At 39.4% G+C, this 18741-nt stretch overlaps 1 protein-coding gene across 11 annotated transcripts in view; it reads left to right on the top strand.

The window, feature by feature from the left end:
* Nucleotides 1–18741, top strand: part of EIF4G3 (eukaryotic translation initiation factor 4 gamma 3) — a 386518-nt gene that overhangs the window by 320901 nt on the left and 46876 nt on the right. For 6 of the 11 annotated variants that reach the window (XM_051988328.1, XM_051988325.1, XM_051988326.1 and 3 more), the window contains 4 exons: nucleotides 3849–3968; nucleotides 4356–4466; nucleotides 11475–11645; nucleotides 15006–15203. In XM_051988328.1, the coding sequence (XP_051844288.1) occupies nucleotides 3849–3968; nucleotides 4356–4466; nucleotides 11475–11645; nucleotides 15006–15203 (600 nt within the window). The remainder of the gene's footprint in view (nucleotides 1–3848; nucleotides 3969–4355; nucleotides 4467–11474; nucleotides 11646–15005; nucleotides 15204–18741) is intronic. The other 5 variants (XM_051988320.1, XM_051988322.1, XM_051988323.1 and 2 more) reach the window with 1 other exon arrangement.

Genomic DNA, 18741 nt, shown 5'->3' on the forward strand with positions numbered 1-18741 from the left:
ATATTAAAAGCCTTCAACAAAATATGTCGTTCACTTATAAGACCCTAAAAAAGCCCAGGCTTGACTAATATGATCGTAAGTATCATCTTCAATGAGAAACACTGACAGCTTTCCTAGTAAATTGAAGGATAAGGGTAGTAAGTTAAGAATGTCCTTTTTATTTTAGTCTTACTTGACAATACTACTAGCAATGATAGCAATAATAATAAGAGTTAAAAAGTATAAACATTGGCAAAGATGAAGAGAAAGTGTCCCTCTTTGCAGGTGATGTGAAGTTTTCTTAGAAAACCTATGAAGTTACAGATTAAAAAATAGGCAGTCATCAGCATTCCTGTATATTACTAACAGAAGACAGGAATATATTCTACAGAAAGTCAGTCTAAGTTAGTTATAAAAATATGTAAAATATCTGGAAACTTTGTTATCTAGTCCATCTGCATTTTGGGAGCAGTTAATTAATTTGTACATGTGCATAAAACTTGAGCTCATTTGGAAGCAGAAGACACAATTTCAGATTCCATTTTTACCACCTGTGTGATCTTCAGACAACAACAAAATATGAAGCGCTAGCAGAAGAGCATTCCAGGACCAGGAGAGTGTCAGTTCAAAAGCCCAAAATGGAAGAGGGAACAACAAGAGACAGCTGCTGGGATTGTACTGTATAGAGTTGGATGAGAATTCTGGATCAGGACAGACTGGAGCTTCCTTGACAATTGAAATCTCTAGGGCAGTCAAGCTAGCACTTGTTAGAGACTCTGTTTTGAAAGCTGTGCTTTTTTAAATTTTTGATTTCTGACTTCAAAGGAGATAGTGTTGTGTTGTAGAAAGAGCAACAGCCTGAGAGTTAGGAAGCATAGTTCTCATCCCCATTCTGCCCCAACCTTTCCCTATCATTTTTCTTTAGCTTTAGTATCCTCCTTTGACAAACATGGTCACTGGACTGAGACAGCACTGAAATCCTCTCTGCCTCAAAAAATTTTTTGATTCTATGATTTCAGATGTGTGATTTGAGAGAAAAAATCTATCTTTATTTCCCAAAATGTTATTGGATTTTGCACTTATCTGATAGTATTTTAAATTTTTATTCATCCTTTGTGTTTATATCACTTTCATTTCCCAGCATATCCTTCCTCTTGCATTCTTATACCAAAGAGAAAGCCATGTCTTATAACAAGAAATAAAATTTTCTGATTAAAATTTGTGAAACTAACCTACTAACCAAGTCCAACATTGTTTGCAGTTTTTTACACCTATGGTCCTGTAACTTGTGATTTTGTGGTTCTTGTTTGTCACAGTAGAGGTGAGAGGGTTTATTTGTATTTTTTAATAAGAGTTAGTCTAGTTATAGAGATATTAGATTTTTTTTTCAATTTGGACACCAACAAAAATGATTATTTCCATATAAGGAGGACAGAAAAAGATCATATATGAAATGGAGTCTCTTATATACAGTGTGTGTATATTAATCACAGTTCCAAAGCTATCTCTGTTTCTCTCTCAAATCTTCTTCTGTCCTCATATGTGCATTTTTAAAAATATTCATTGACACTTTTTCTTTTCTTGTTTTTGGCATTGCTAACACCAGCTCTTGAATCCTGCCATTTCTTTCCTTCTTTCTCCTCACAGAAGAAGAAAAATCCCTCCCCTCATTAAAAATATCATTGTCAAACAAAACATATTTGACTATGACTCCAAAGAATAAATGATGAAACATATTTCCTACCCATTTCTCTGAGACTCTCCATTTTGTCACAGGCCATAATTTAAGCACCTTTTACATTTCCAGTTTTTTAACAACCAAAAAAAAAAAAATGCTGCTCTGAATATTCTTCTGTGTAGGTCCCTTCCCTCTTTTTTTAGATCCTTTTGGAACATAGACTCAGTAATAATATTACTGGCTTAGGGGAGTAGACACAATGTAGTGAATTTAGAGGTATAGTTCCAGTGGTGCTACCAAATTTCGTTATCATATCCCCTCCAACACTTGTCATTTTCCTTATTAAAATTATTTTAATGTATTTCTCTTAGTATTTTGCATTTCTCTTATTAGGAACATTTTTTCTACATAATTTTTTAAAAATGTTAATTATTTTATTATGAACTTAGGAAATAAAGCAAGCATTTCCATAACATAGTAGAATGGGGGGAGGGGAATGATGAGTACACATGGAACTGCAAATCTGTTATATACAACTTGCTATGTCTTTAAAATATGTAATAGTTTTTATTTAACTTTTCTTTTTTCCTTTCATATGTATGCTTGTATGAAATCATTGTATATTTGCTTCTTTTTAAATTGGAATTTCCCCTTTCAGATTCTCCTAAGAGCCATCCTGGATTCTCTTCATTCTCTCTCATATGCCCACCACTCCCCATATTCTAAGCTATTGACAAGGCCTATTGAGTTCATCTATGTACAATCTCTTTTTCTCCTTTCCACCTCCTTTTCTCCGCTGACACTGCCCCTACCCTGGAGCAGGCATCTCTTTACACTAATCTCCAAGTTCTTTCCAAGTCTTTCCCCACTACAATCCATCTTTTATTTAGCCTCTAAAGTGATTTTTCTAAAGCTTGAGTCCATCTCTGTCACTCCGTACTCAATTAAATTTCAATGGTCCCCTGTTGCCTTCAAGATAAAATACAGAATGCTCTGTTTAGCATTCACAATTCTTCACAACTTAGCCCCATCCTACCTTTCTGATCTAATTATACCTTGCTCCCCACGGTGTACTTTTTAGTTCAGTAACGCTGGTCTTCTGGCTGTTCCATGAACAAGATGCATCACTTGGCCCTGGGGCATTCTTTCTGGCTGTGCTCTCTCTCCTTCACTCCCACTACTGACTTCTCCCTTGATTCCTTTAGGTCCCAACTAAAATCTCATCTTCTATAGGAAGCCCTCCCCAACCCATCTCAGTTCTAGTACCTCCCCTATGTTCTTGATTTCCTTTTTGTCGTGTGTGTGTGTGTGTGTGTGTGTGTGTGTGTGTGCATGCACGCATTATATATGTAGCTTGTTTGTGTAGATTTGTTTGTTCCTTCCTCCCATTAAATTTTAAGTTCCTCGAAGGCGGGGGTGGGGAGGGTGGGGAGTGGGAGTGGAGGGGCTGTCTTTTGCCTCTTTCTATATGTATCTCCAGCACTTTGCACAGTGTCTGACACATAATGAGCCCATGATCATTGTTTGTTTATTGAGTTATTTGGTAATCTCTTAAGTACTTGTTTACTTGATTTACCAAATTATATGATCCTCTTAAAATCTTATTCCTACTTAGTTATCCTATGTCATCTTTTTCCCATCTATAACTGATTGGCTCTCTTTTTTGGAAGTATGAAAGAAGTGAAACAAAAATAACTGGTTTGCTTTCTTTAATCCAGGTAATTTACCTGTATATTCCATGGTACCACCTTCAGAGTCCTGAACCTTAAATCTGTGACTTTGTTCATGACAGTATAGGCTTTGTCCTAACTATTCAAGTGTTCTAAATACATGTTCTTTTGAAGTTGACCTTTGTCTCCAAAGTACATTCTTAAACCATGGTCGGAATGAAAAATAGTCCAATTCCTGAAATAGATCTTTGGTATCCTGAAGTGTTGGATCAAGGAAATGTTCAGTTTTGATTCTGCCATCCAGAAGAGGTATGTTGGCCACTCTCTGAGCCACCTCAGCCTTATCAGGTAAGCCCTAGAGTACGCCCTGATTATGCGGGGCTCAGCTCCAGGAGCACCAAGAGCAGAAGTTGCAGACTCGCCCTCATTTGGCTAGCTCGTAGCACCTTTAAAGGCCTTTGCCTTTTTAAATCTTGAACACCGTGGTGATTTTTTAAATCCTCCTTTGCTTCCTCACACAGATCAATCAACCCAAATTGCCCATGCGAACTCTGGACCCTCGGATTTTGCCTCGAGGACCAGACTTTACTCCAGCCTTTGCAGACTTTGGGAGGCAGACGTCTGGTGGAAGAGGTGTACCTGTAAGTGCCTGTTCCCTACAACCCAATTAGTTAGACACTGACCACAGACTCCATGAAGTCTTGCCTAACAGCAAGAGAGCTGCTTTTATTCCTCTCCCTGAGAAGACTAAGTAGAAGAGGTGGAGACTTTTTTTTTTTCCATGCTAATATTGAAGCAAATAAAGGATACTTTTGAGTGGTTTTAAACTAATAGAAGCTGGTCTGCATTGATTTGGTCTGGACTTCCTCTCCCCTCCCCTTCCTTCACAATGACCTGCAAATGTGTTAGGAATGGTGTTGTGCTCCTTAATCATTTGATTAAATTCTGTTGGGGTCCTGAGAGGTGGAGGAACAGTGACAGTTATCCACCTAATTGGCATCTCTTTGCTTTGTCTTTTCTTACTGCAGATTTGCAAAGTGCAGAGCAGGCATGGCTTACCGATCCTGGAGCAGGGCAAAGCCCCCACGTGCACCCCACTGCCGATGTCTCACCCCCCGCTGAAGAGCCTGCCTCTGGGGGTGCGCTGGATCCTTTTCTTACTGGGCGCTCGGGAGGCTGGCATAATCTTTCCCGCTTATTGCTCTTCTGGTTGAGTGTAGGGCAAGAAATAAGAGTGTGAACATGACATATGCAAAATGGTGCAGTACTGGTAAAATGCAGATGACCGTTACCACCCCAGAGCCCCCACCCCCCACCGCCCCAGCCAGGCTCTTCAGCGGGGGTGTGGCCGGCACATCAGCGGTTCACGCGGGGGCACTGCGCAGTGCAGGATTCGGCTGCTGGGGCCTGCTCTGCACTTGGTCAACGTGCTGGGGTCAGCTGTCAGTGGCCGGGATGCCTCCTTGGCCCATGATTCATTGGCACAATCAGCACTTAATGCTAATGTTCTAAAGGAATTTGGGGTCTTGTGTACATTTGCAGATCACCCTGTTAAGAGTAATTTATCTGAATGCTCTTTTAAATATTTTTATACAAGGTGATGTGTTTTTATTTCCCCACTACCTCTTTTTTTTATGACCATTTTTGAAATCTGCTTTGCATTAAGACTGCATTATTGGAAAAGTAATTTCATTTATAGACATTTAAAGTTCATAAGCATTTGTGGCAGTTAAACCATCAATTTATATTATTATGCCCACAATGTACTCCATACCACAGTGTGCAAAAAGAGCCCTCTCTTTGAGGACCTTTTGATCTAATAAAATTATCATCATAAAGACACTGTGTATCTATGACTATCTCCTAGTTTCATACAGATTTGGAAATTTGGCAGTTGTTAACTTTTTCTTAAACCAGATTTTGATTTTTCTGTTTCCTAAATGAGTTTACTATAAAGTCTAAGAAAGCAGCTTTCTAGAACCATTGAACCTCATATTTTAACAGCTTTTTTCCCTTTCTTTTTGATGGTTTAAATTTATTCTTTTTTTTTATTCTTACCATTCAGATTATTATTATGGTTAACAGCATCTGTGCTTATCATATTGCTCAGCTTTGTTCATATGCCACTCACATGAAGTATTGATTTTTTTCCTTTATCATAAACATTCACTTTTATTTACCAGCTTGTTATACGGTGCTTGGCAGTGCTTAAAGTCAAGAAGAGCTTGTACCTACTCATACAGTAGATTTAAGTTGCTTTTTACAACATTTTTTATGAATTAAATGTTATCAGAATGTATGTTTACATGCCATTCTAAATTATGACCTAGATGTGTATGTGTTTACATGTCAGGTATTTCAGTCTGTATCTGATACTGAATATAGTCAGGAAAAAGTGATGAGAATAGAGCACAATTACCAAGAGTTAAGTTCTGCAAAACAGCACAATTTTTTTTTTCTCCTTTTCTCTAAGTATCTATATTATACAGCAAAAACTCATCAATTGGAGGATTTATGGGAGTAGTAATGATGTGATTTCAGCCCAGCTAATTTTGCCTTATACCTTAACTAGCTCTAGCCCTTCTATCTCAGCCTGTAAAGCTTTTTCATATTGCAGCCCAAATTGGGGGGTGTTTTTAAACTTTTGGATTTTAGTAATGTTTATTTTGTAACATATTCCAGCATAACTTTGGAAAAATGTTTACAAACAATTCTCATGGGTGTCCCACATGAGACTGGAATAGAGAGAAAGATTAGAACATTGTATTTTAAAAATACTAATTTAGTGGGGCTTTTCCCCTGTCTCTTTCTTTTATTATATTACTTTGGAAACATGTCCACTGTCATGTGATTTTTTTTTTTTTTATTAATGTAGAGGGAAAGGGACTCTTCCTTTGGACAAGCACTGGCCTTTACTTCATTTCTAATTCTGTGATTCAATAATTTATATTTTTCTCTTTTAGCATATCATAGAAACACATACTAAATAATAATGTGACTATGTTTGTAGACACTGCCAGTTCTGGTCCCTGCATATATTTCACAAATTACTTTAATTTCCAAAAACTACCAAATATTATAAATTGGCTTATATGTTAGTTACTCAGAGTAACTTTGAGTGTTTATTACTCCTATATCATCTTCAGTGACCAACTAAAATGAATCTGTCTGTCCCTCATGTGCAGTTTAGTAAAAATTCCAAGTAAAAGCCCCATTGATGCAGAGTAAAGGCTGTATGTGACTCTTTTCCGTGGACTGATGGAGCTTAAGACTGTGGGATTTCTACAGTTTCTTTATAAAAATCATGTGGGCAGTTTTGTTTAGTGTCTTTAGCAGGGAAAGAGTGCAAAGACTTGCCATTTCAACAGTGTTTTAAATGAATTGAAAAGAAAGATAGTCAAAAGTTAGTAATGGAATGATCATAGAGTAAATCCTCTCATATCTTTGCCATTTTTTTATGGAGCCCCCTTGAAGGTACTTCATACATAAAGGGTTCATTTTAGATCTTTCTTAAGGACTTTCTCTGTGCACATTCCCTTTGGTTGGCATTAGGGACGGATCATTGGAGAAGACATGGTCTCATACACTTAATTTAAGAAACTTCCCTACAGTTCAATAGGAGACTTGGGTATGGACACAGATAATTATAACACAAAACAGAACATAAGGATTGGACCAGAAGATACCTAAAAAGCTCCCCACCCCCACCCTCCCAGGCACTAAATCATGATCTTAGCATTGAAGTGAAGAGGTTCCAAAATTGAAAAAAGAAAAATCCTCAACTTCTGGTGATAGAATACAGGTAAAATTCATCAGTTCAACTGCCATTTACTGTGGGTGGCTTCCCATGGCCGTGCCCTTGGCCAGGTGGCAGTGGTTGTAAGACATCTATGCTGTGATGGAGCTTAATGATGTCTCCTTGAATGACCCATTTCCTAAGGGTGATGGGACAAATGTGCACCAGCTTCTAAAATGGAAAGGGGATAAAAATCAGCATCTTCCCATTTCCTTAGAAGAAGAAAGTGGGGCACAGGTATTAGCTGTTAGCTTATAAGTGATCAAACCCCACTGTGAGGACCCACCACAAGGGCCGTGGCAGGAATGGGAGCTCCTCATGGGCCGGTGAGGCTGAACCGTGGATGTAGGAACTGGGCCCTGGCTTCTAGCTGCCATCGATTCTGCAGCTGACTCTCTTCTCGCCCTGGGTCTCAATTTCTTCATTTGTAAAATGAGAAAGTTGGGTCAGATGATCTCTGTGTATAACTCTATGTCAATATAGCTCCACATAAAATAAGGTCCAGTGACTTCTAGTCCTCAGTCCCCAGGGAAATGTTTACCAGGAATTCCATTGGTTAGGATGAGATATTAACAAAATTAACTGAGATTTTATAGCTGTTAATTCTTGTAAGGCACTTTATAAATTAAAAGACACCAGAAGCTACTTAGTAATCATTTGAAGGGCAGCTAAGTGGCACCAGTGGACACAGCGCCTATATTGGGGCTATTAGGACCCAAGTTCAAATGCAGCCTCAAACACTAGCTCTGTGACTCAGGGCAAGTCACTTCCCCATTTGCCGGTTTCCTCATTTGTTAAATGAGCTGGAAAAGTAATAACAAACCACTCCATTATCTTTGCCAAGAAAACCCATAAAAGGGGTCATGTAGGGTTGGACACAACTGAAAAAGGACTCAAGATAAATTATTTGACACCATTACATAGCAGTTAAATGAATTTCCATTTTGTTGATAATGAAGGCTATCCATTCTTTTGCAGAAGTGTGTGTGTGTATGCACACACATGTGCAACACATATCCACATAAGCATAGTAATGTGTATATGTAAACATATATATCTATATAAAATAGTTTACTATATATGTGAGAAAAACTGGTCAGATAGAATAGACAGTTGGTATCATTGGCTAATTAGGCTTGTTTGGAATTACAGTCCATAAATCCTTAAGGAAATTAATAGATCTATATAAATTGCATTAAATTCAATAAACAATTTACACTTATGAACAATATTATCCTTGCTTCAGAAATATAACTAGTTATATAACTATAACAACGAAATATGAGTTTGTAATTCTAAGTACTGAACTCTAGACCATTGGCAGCCCACCAGTGAACTTCTTGTGGCTTTGTCCTTTCCTTTGATAGCTACTTTAGAATGAAATCTTTCAATAACAGTTTTTAAGTTTTTAACATTTTTAAACTTCCTGGAGGAAAAGATCTTTATAAATTGGTAGAAAGAGTAGATGTAACTGCTATTTGTCATCTTCCTGATGCAAATACATGAGTATCCAAAGAGGTGGGAATTTGATTTCTTTGCAAGCAAGAGAGAATTTGCTTCCTAAAGTTAACCAAAAAATGCATTTTCTTTCATTTTACTCTAATTTTAAATGTACCCAGTGGCAATTCTTGACAATATTTGGGGATGAAAATACTGTGATAAAAATAAATGTCATGTGATATAAATTTAAGTGTGAGACATTCCCAGTTTCTGCAGAAGGCATTTAATCTATAGAAGTGGACATTAGGCTATCACACACAGACAATATTTTGATTTTTCTTCTTTATATATAAAGTGTTGGCAGTAAATATTTTCCTTGCGGTGCAAGGAAATGCTGCTTCTAGAATGCTGTCGTCTTCTCATTGCTACCCTTTCATTAGCAGAATGTCCTGCTTCGTTATTATTTCACTATTACTTGATGATAATGTTCAGTCATTTACAGTTCTGGAAATGGTAGTTTTCTTGGAGGGCAGAGGTTGGTCATTTCTTTCCCCAGCTCAATTTACAGATGATGAAACTGGGTAAAGTGAGTCACCCAGGATCAGCTAGTGTCTGAGGCAGGATTTGCACTCAGGAAGATATGTCCTTTTTACTCCAGACCTTGCCCTCTCTATTCATTTCACCACCTGCTGCCCTGGTTTTCCAACTCTCCACACACACTCCTCCCCCCCCCAAAAAAAAAAAAAAAAAAAAAAAAGCATGCAAATTTTTTCCAAACCATGCCAAGGAATGTTATAGCAATAATGAGCGCTATTGCATCAACAACAGAGATCTAGAAGTTAGAACTGACTTCACTTTCAGTTGAGGTTCTATTGCTTCACTTTGGCCACTCAGATTTTCCTCTCTCTCTGCTGGTGTTTCCTCCTAGGATGGAGGAAGCATGAGTAGACAGCAATTCACTGAGATTTGAGTGTACTAGAAGCTCAGAGATAATGGGGCAAGGAGTGCACAAACCCTCTAGCTACCCATTAATTAGCAGGAGTATCTTGAGAAAGGCAATCAGGATGATAAAGAGCTTTGAGACCCTATAATCCCAAGAGGATGATAGGCCTGCGCTGGATTGAGAGGTCTGTCCTGCAGAGGACGGGTTGGTCTGGTCCTAGAGGCCACACCCAAGAAGAGTAAGTAGAGCAGCAGAGAGGTCACACTAGGCTCAGTCAGGGTCAGTAAAACAATCGTGACTCACATGGAATGGGCTGCCTCCAGATACACTGGGCTCCCTTTTTGAGAGATCTTCAAGCAAAGTTTGGAGGAGCACTGGTCAAGTTTGTTTTAGCAGGGGATTCTTTTTGAGTTAGAACTAGAGAGCCCCTGAAGAAAGTCCCTTCCGCCTCTCTGACTCCATGTTGCCTTCCTGTTCTAACATTGTCTGTTTCTAGCTGGTCACAGGACGTGGTACTGGCTTTCCGAAACGCCTACATTTTGTTTGATCTTAGTTCCATTGGCACTAATGAGTGCTGGAACAGTTTACATTAATGCTGCCAATTCCTTGTCAGCACAGCCATTTTTAATTAGCTTGAATGGCAAAGTGTAAAGGGAAGATCTGAAAGGACTACAGTCTGTGTAAAACCTTTCAGAGCTTTTAAAATTTCATGAATAAACATCAGACTGGGGTTTATCTCTAAATTTGCTCTCATAGAGAACATATCTTTTCTCCTTGAAGTTCCATGGGAGTGGTGACATGCAGTGTGGTGGCCTCAAGCCAGATGGAATTCTAGCTGATAAGATTGGGTTTGGGGAACTAAATTGTGATAGCTTCTTAACAGCACTCGAGAGTTAAATGACAGAAAAAGAGGTGATTGTCAGCACATTATGTATCTCAGATTTACCAAGCAGTTAGCTTGCCAGCCAGAGAGTCAACCTAAACATATAAATTGAAAGGATGATAACCAAGCAATGAAAGGATTTTTACTGTGATGAATATTTTATGGGACAGGATGTCACATTTTGCTGAATCCCTCGTTCCCTGTCATTACATCCCTTAATTTTGATGACGAGAATAACATGGTAACATGTCTTGGTTGCAGCAGAGTATGAAGAGTTCATAAACCCAGGTGAACAGAGAGAGCTAGGAATATTGTGTTAGCTGCTGTATATAGACAGGCCTCCACATGGGTGGGGAAACACAGGCAGCAGGAAGCTTATATTGGAACATAATTATTGAACAAGTTCTGTTTCTAAATGCAATTTAGATAATACAGACAAGCTTTTGTTATACACACCTCCTTTTTCTCTTTAATGTCCAGCTTAAGAAATAAGATGTTCCAAAAGAAAAAGCTAAATCTCAATGTGTACCTTCCAGAAATTAATTGTAAGGGATTTATTTATGTTCCTGTTAAATTCTATGAATGTGGAAATATATTTATTTTTTGGCAGATTTGGTGCTCTTACTTTTGTATACTGTGTTGTAAAAATCACAAAGGATGGGTACCTACTTGTCAAGAATGTGCAGAAAGTAATTTTATGCTTTAGGGAAAGAGGACTAGGCTTTTTCCCTAATAATTCTTAGAATGTATGCATAGGAGAGGAGTACAGTTTGATTGTAGTAGATTTAATAATCAGCATTTTAAAAAACTGTGTCATCAAGAGAAACACCACCAGATCTTTTTCATACTGGAGAGAGGGAGAAGGTCAGTCACTGAAAACCCTATCTGTCCTTGGGCTGGGATCCAGAGCAAACATTTTCCATCTTTCAAAAGAAAAAAACCCCACATCCCTGACATTACATAACCCCAAACCTTGCTTGAATCTAGAATGGTTTACAGTCTCCAGCTGCTGTGTCTTGAGCATCAGAACAAGTTGAAGAGTTGAGTCCTCTGTGTAGATATAATCAGGAATGTTCTTGTCCTAGTTGTTGAACGTTGGCCCCAGAAGATCTCAGCCGAGCCAGAGAAGAGAGCCCAGGAAGATCATCACGGTTTCTGTGAAAGAAGATGTCCATCTCAAAAAGGCAGAGAATGCCTGGAAGCCTAGCCAGAAACGAGACAGCCTGGCTGAGGACCCTGAAAACATCAAGACCCAGGTGAGCCTTCTCCAGGACAGGGAGTGGTCATAATCTTCTCCTTCAATAAATGTAAGCGTTCAGACTCTTCTAAAAGGATTTCACTTCCAAACTCAGTGGCCTTTTCTCAGTCCTCATCCCTCGTGACTTCCCTGCAGCCTGTGACAATGTCGGTCTTCCTCCAGCTCGGGACTCTTCCCGAGGGCTGGTCCCTCCTGGCTCTCCTGCCTGTCTAATCACTGCTTAGCTTTCGGTTGATCTGCATGACCACTGACTGGGGGGGGTCCCTCAGGCCTGGTCCTTGGGCCGCTCGTCTCCTTCCATTTTCCCATCTCCCTTGGTGGTCTCCCCTGGATTCGGTGACTTCCCAGTTTTATAGACCCTCACATTTCTCCTGAGCTCCACATCACCAGCTGGTCTCAGCTTGGATGTCTTCTTGGAGGTCTGGCGGGTCCAAAAGAGAACTCATCATCTCTCCTGCCCTTTCTTCTTCCAGGCTTGCCTTGCTCCGCACACCAAAGGCTCGCAGCCTTCAGGTCATCTGAGGTTTCTCCTCTTGGCTCCACACAGTCGGCCTGATGCCAAAGCTCACAGGCGCTTCCTTGGTCCAAGTCTTGGTGGGGCCCCTGTCAGCGGTCCCTGGTCCTTAACGAGTGTCCCAAAGTGATTTTTCTAAAGTGCAGATCTGACCACAACCATTTTCAGGGGTTCCCTGGTACCTCCTGGATCAAATCTAAAATCCGTTCTTTGGCTTCCTTGCTTCGAGGCTTGTTATTAAACTTCTGCACTCGCTGTTGTCCAGTAGCACTGGTTTCCTTGCTGTTCCTTAGACATCCTTGTTCTAGTGGCCACTGAGCCACATACTGTCTTTCGTAGGAGCCTTTGCCTTCTCCTCACCACAGTTTTTAATCTACCTTTGCATCCCCAGCGCTCAGCCAGAGTGCCTGGCCCATAGTAAGTGCTTAATGAACACTTGTTTACTGATCAGAATAGACCATACATTTGAGATAATTTTGTCATTTTTCTAAGGTTTGTTTTCTCTCAACTTTTTATAGCTTTATTTCAAAGTTCCATGATTTTATCTCTGTCAAGCCTCCTTCCTTTGAATACTAGTTGCACTGCCTTTCCCTTTATAGACAAATCTTTCAAATTTCTGCTGAGCAACAGATTAATGACTTGGGATCAACTTACTGCTGGTGAGTTTCTGCCCTATTAATTCCTCTGCTCCTGTAAAGAAATGTACCATTTTTCTTTATTTGGATTCTTCACACTTCAGCATGTTAGGGACCTGTCAAAACTTTTTTGAAAACAGATAATTTGACTGAAACTTCCAGACATCCTAGTGCCAGTGAATGGAGGTCCTCACAGTTTTAAGTCTGCAGTAATTGTTTCTCTTGTTCTGACCCACACAGCACTGAGCTCCACCTCCCCCCACCCCCTACCCCCCCACCTCCCACCTCCCACCCCCCGCCCAAGATCCTCATTTTAGTGTTGGTCTCAGGGATATATGGGGGGAGGGGGTTTCTTTACTTTCTTTGTTTTGCCTTTAGAAATAGATTTGGAACTATTCCATTATCATTAAACTTAATCTGGAGTCAGAAATACAGGATCAGTTTTGGAAAGTATTGTGTTATACTTCAAGAAGTTCACTTAGCTCATAATGTTGCACAGCCTGGGTTGCCCCCGTGCTGCAGCAACAGGAGATGCAAGGGTCTCTTTCTGCTACTTGGTTCCAGACTAGCTGCTCTGAATCTTTTGGGGAGATCTCTTTGAAACCACTCTAATGAATAAAATTAACTTTCAGCTAGAGCTTAGTGAAAATAAAGATGTCATTTTTTTCCTCATCCAAATTTTCAGGGATTCTGCCACAAGTTAAAAACCTCTATTCTAAACCATCCTCCCCTCTTACATACACAACTATCATGAGCCTCCTGTTTTGCTTTTCTAACTTCAGTCTTACCCTGCTCTATTTGCCAGTTTTTTTAAATATATTTTAAGTTTTGTTTTTATTTTTCGTTTCAGATTCTCTCCCTCCCTCCACCCCTTTCCCCACTTACTGAGAAAGCAAGAAATAACAATACTCATTGTACACAGGAAGTCATGTAAAACATGTTTCCATGTCTAGTACAGTATATACATAAAACAGAGTAATCCTTCCTAAAACATTGACTTCATCAAATCATGGCTCTTCTCAAAGACTTCAGAGGACCATTATTACTTCCAGGATAAAGCCCAATTTCTATCTAGAGCCTTCTTGCCCACTTCTTCTAAATATGAACCTTCTGACCCATGTACATTCGCCTCCACATTGACTCTGCTTATTCTGTAATGTTTCAACTCTTGAGATTTTGTTCCTCTTTGTTCTTCCATCTAGAATGTCCTCCTTTCTATCCCTCTTTCTCATTATATAAGACTTATATAAGTCTTTGCAGATTTGTGTCATTTTCTCCTCAAGAATTTCTAGCTTCAACTAATATTCTGAATTTTATGATACTTCCTGTACTGTTTTATTAATTATTCCAAGGATGAGGCTTATTTCCCTAACTGGATCATAAGTTTCTGATGGACTTGGTCTCTGCTGTGACCTTGATGTCTTTTGTATCTTCAGCCAGATCCTCAGTACCATGCACAAAAGAGACATTCTTGCATCTTTGTTGAAGGAATTTGAGTCAGTGTTTTTTCTTCTTGTTTTTTTCACCCTGACGTTCCTTTGTGAAGCTTAATGACTGTAGACTTGCATGAAAAGTATTGCCTCTTTCCAAGCAGGATAGAAACATGTTGCTGTGTTCTTTGTTCCAAAAATAGACTTTAGAGAAATTATTTAGATAACAGCATGAATTTAGTTGGGCAAGTCACAGAAAGGAGTAAAAGTCCCATCTCAGAGTTAGAGTTAGAAGGGAGCTTACTGAGGTCATGGAATTTATTACTTGTCCTATGCATGAAACTGTTCTGTAGCAGCATCTGATCTTTGCTTGAACCTTTCCTGCAACTGAAAATGTACTTATCTATGAAGAAGTTCTGATTAGAAAGTTCTTACTCCAACTGAAGCAGATGTCTTCCTTCCTGAAACCTAGCTTTATTCCCCTAGAGCCTTTCAAAAATAATTTCCTTGCTTTTCTGATAGTGTATTCCATCAGATACCTTTCATTTCTTTAATCAGTATACATTGTTAATAATAATGAATATTGAATTTAATATTTGTATTGCTATTTTATTATTAGTTCCAAATTCTCTCCCATCTCTCCTCCCAATTAGGAAAGCAAGAAAAATACTCACTATAAATCTGTTTTATTGGACTTTTAAAAAATCTAAATTAGTGTATTTCATAAAGTATACATAGGTTCATGAATTTTGTGGATATTCTTTTTATAATCTTTATAGGAGCTTTTCCGAAAGGTTCGGAGCATCTTAAATAAATTGACGCCACAGATGTTCAACCAGCTGATGAAGCAGGTGGCAGAGCTCACTGTTGACACAGAGGAACGGCTGAAAGGAGTTATCGACCTAGTCTTTGAGAAGGCTATTGATGAACCCAGCTTCTCTGTGGCTTATGCAAACATGTGTCGGTGTTTAGTAACGGTAAGAGAGGAAGGAGTAAAACCAGAAATCCCTATAAGATGTATTCTGTCATTGTTATGTATTCCTCCCAGAAGTGTTTATGGGATTATATAAAGGGGAGAGTATGTTTTTAGCATTTTAATTGAATTTTTGTGCTTCCCTGTATAAAACAGCCTTTATTTTAAATATACTATATATGTACTTATACATTTTTTGATTTCATAACACACTTAGAAAAAAAGAGTCCCCATATTGCCTAGTTTCAGAAGATAAAAGAACTAGAATATAGGGAAAAATTAATGCTGGGGTAAGTGCATGAGCAATTTTAGCTATGGGTCTGTGAGTATATGCTCTCACACTACTGTAACAAAAGAAAGCTGAACATAATCTTCTGATTTTAATCTCTTAGATATTAGTGATCTTAGATATTAAAGAATGTGCAAAATTGTTTAATTCTGAGGTTCTGAGTTTTGTGAGTGATTTGAGGTTCACGAAGCCTCTGGAACCTAGAGTCATGGGGGCTAAATGTGTCAAAATTTGTATATAATTATAACAGAAACCAATTCTATTGAAATGTACTTAACAAAAAGTTTTTAAAAACAAGTCCATGCCTCCCAGAAGAAGAATCCCTAGCTTAGCTAACAGAATCCCTCATTATAAATCTCCACAATCCAGGTCTTATTTTCCTCTTCCTTGCCACATTCTTTTGTCTCTTTCAACACAATTGATCATTACCTCTCAGCCTTTGTAGCTGGATTTCCATGCTGCCACATCTAGGGCAGAGCAAGAAAGGGGAACCAGAACCACTTTGATTATGTCCCAAGGTGGTCTTTCCAGGTTTACATTCATAAAACTGCCATGGACTATCTGTGTTTCCTCTTCTCGTTGCTCCTGGTTACCACACTTAATGATTATCAGTACCTAGTTCCTTCTTGTCATTTGGATTATAACTTAATTATCATGATCTCTTGTGTTTTTTACTATTTAGCAACTTATGGTAAACACAGAAAGATAGCATGTGTTGAATACCAGAAACTGTCACAGTAAGTGATCTATGTGGACTGCGAAAGGAAAGCTTTTATAGAGGAGGCTGACCTGTAAAAATGGGCCTCATATAAATAGGTGGAAAAGATGGTAATAGAGGGAGTTGACAGAGTGGTAGATAAGACTGGGAAAAGCCTGCCTGGATAAGTACTTAGAAAGCACAGCATTATAAGTATTATAAGATGAAAAAGATGTAATAGGTTATTGTATCCAACTCCCTCATTTACAGAGGAAGACTTAACTTACTATAGAGATTTTGATTTTCCCATTAATCACTAATCCAGACCTCCAAGTCTAGTAGAATGGATATGATGGGTAGTAGTGAGGAACCATTGATTTTTTTAAATTTTGAACAGGACATAATATGAAGAAATCATTGGTATGAAAAATTAATAGGATTAAGGAGAGCTTGGAGAGCAGGAAGACCTGTTTTGACTACTACTACAGTAATTCAGGCATGAGGTAATAAGGGCCTGATTTGTATCCAAGATAATGAAAAGAGTCGTCCCTAAATAAATCATAAGAAGTGATAATGGGGAAGAGATAGATACACTGAAGATGAGTCTTCTAGTTTCAGTCTAGGTGAACTGGCAGACTGATTTTGTCTTTGGAAGAAATCAAGGAATAAGGGCACATCTGTTTAATGACCTGGGAGAGGTACTGGTGAGGTCTTCAGACCCATATTGTGTACATATCCTAACGTATGGAAGCTTTGATCGGCAGTTCAAGGTGTAGGGTTGGTGCTCGTTAGAGGTGCGGCTGGCTGCAGGCTTTCATAGCTCATAAGCAAAGGGGGATAATGGAAGTTTGGAAATGGATGACATTGGGGCAGCTAAGTGGCCCCTGAGTCAGGATGTCTGTCCACAATTTGACACAGGCCTTTGATATTGAGTCAGAAGTCAGAGGACTTCTGGCAAAAGATGGTCAAATTGGGTTGTCTACAAAAGTGTGTCAGTGTTGTGGTGACATACCTGCACAGGTTCTGGATAATGCACAACGCTCTCATGCTTTCCCAGTCATCAGGAGAGTGAACTAAAGGGATCTGCTTGATGCATGCTTTTTAGCATGGTGTTTTCAGCAGAGTGGTCAGACATTTTCAAAGAGGTCAAACGTGGCATTGAGGTGTCAGCTCTCATACTGATGGCAAATTGCTTAATTTGAAAAGGTTGTGAGCCAAGATTCAAGTGACAAGAGTTGGTGCATTACTTTTGTACACAGATGATCGTGCACTCAGTGCAGACTCTGAGGCTGAGATGAAATGGGGCTATCAGTTCTCTGCTGCTTGGGCTAATTTTGACCTGACAAGACCAATAAAACAGGTTCTGCACTAGATAGTGCCATGCCATCCATTTATAGGCTTGTGGTTTACACCCTGTGGAGAAATTCTGAAATTGTGGAGAAATGTACGTTTTCCTAAATGTTTATTTTTTGGAGAGCTCACCCAAGGCAAGTGCTCACAGCTCAAAGAAGTGAAGCAAGAACACTTTCAAGGGGTCTCTGAAGAGCTTTGGAATCAGTTGTGAGACCTGGAAGGCATTAATAAGGACTATCCAGCACGGCATGCCTGCAAGAAAGAAGGCAGTGTACTATAAATGCAAAGCAGAATTGCAATAGCTCAAAAGAAGTGTGACATGTGCAAATGTAGAGACCTTGCCTTCCCCAGTGTTCATGCTGACATCCTGGACCTAACCCTAACCCTAAATTCACCTTTTGCACTGGTGCTAGTCTGATCTCATGATATCAGTTATGAAGGATGACATTGATGGGAACCTTCTTGGGGACCCTATTATTTAATCTCATTCAGTAAGGAATAATGATAGAACCAGAGAATGAAAGGGCTCCAAAATGGCCCATCTGTGATATCCAGTCCTCTTGCAGGGAGAACAGGACTTCGTAGCCAGGTATTCCCGATGACCCCAACCTGCATCAGAGGTACCCAGCAATGTGTACTGTACTCAGAACATAAGCAGGTTCCTGTATTAGAGTGTGTATTGTCAGTGGTTCCAAGCATCTTTTAAGCACAAGTGCTGCCTTTCCCACCAAGGCAACATTGCATCTTTCCTCTTCTGCCACCTTGTCAGAGCTTTTTAAAAGTCATGAACTGAAAAGATTCTGGTGTCCCAGATCATGGTGCCTGCTCTCAGTGGGACCCTTATTAGACTACACACCTATTCCATTTCGGCTATGAGAGTATGTAGAAGAAAGCAACCAGGATGAGGAAGGAGCTCCTATCCCACCAGAGGAGAATCACTGGAAGGAGCTGAATGTTTGGCGTGGATGAGAATAAAGAAGAATTCTCTTGTCCGAGAGAAGTATAAAACAGCACTGTTGTCATTCTCAGCCTTCAGGGGATAGGAGCCATGAGTGGAAGGTCCAAGGAATCCAACATTTCCTAACCCATGGAACTGTCCAGAACAGGATGGGGTCAGCATGGTGGAATCCATCCAGCCCAGGATGAATGACCTGTCTTGAATTAGTATATAGAGGGAGGGATTATTGATGGCCTCCAGTCTCT

This window comes from Antechinus flavipes, chromosome 3 (assembly GCF_016432865.1).
Source record: "Antechinus flavipes isolate AdamAnt ecotype Samford, QLD, Australia chromosome 3, AdamAnt_v2, whole genome shotgun sequence".
NCBI classification, from domain to species: Eukaryota; Metazoa; Chordata; class Mammalia; order Dasyuromorphia; family Dasyuridae; genus Antechinus; species Antechinus flavipes.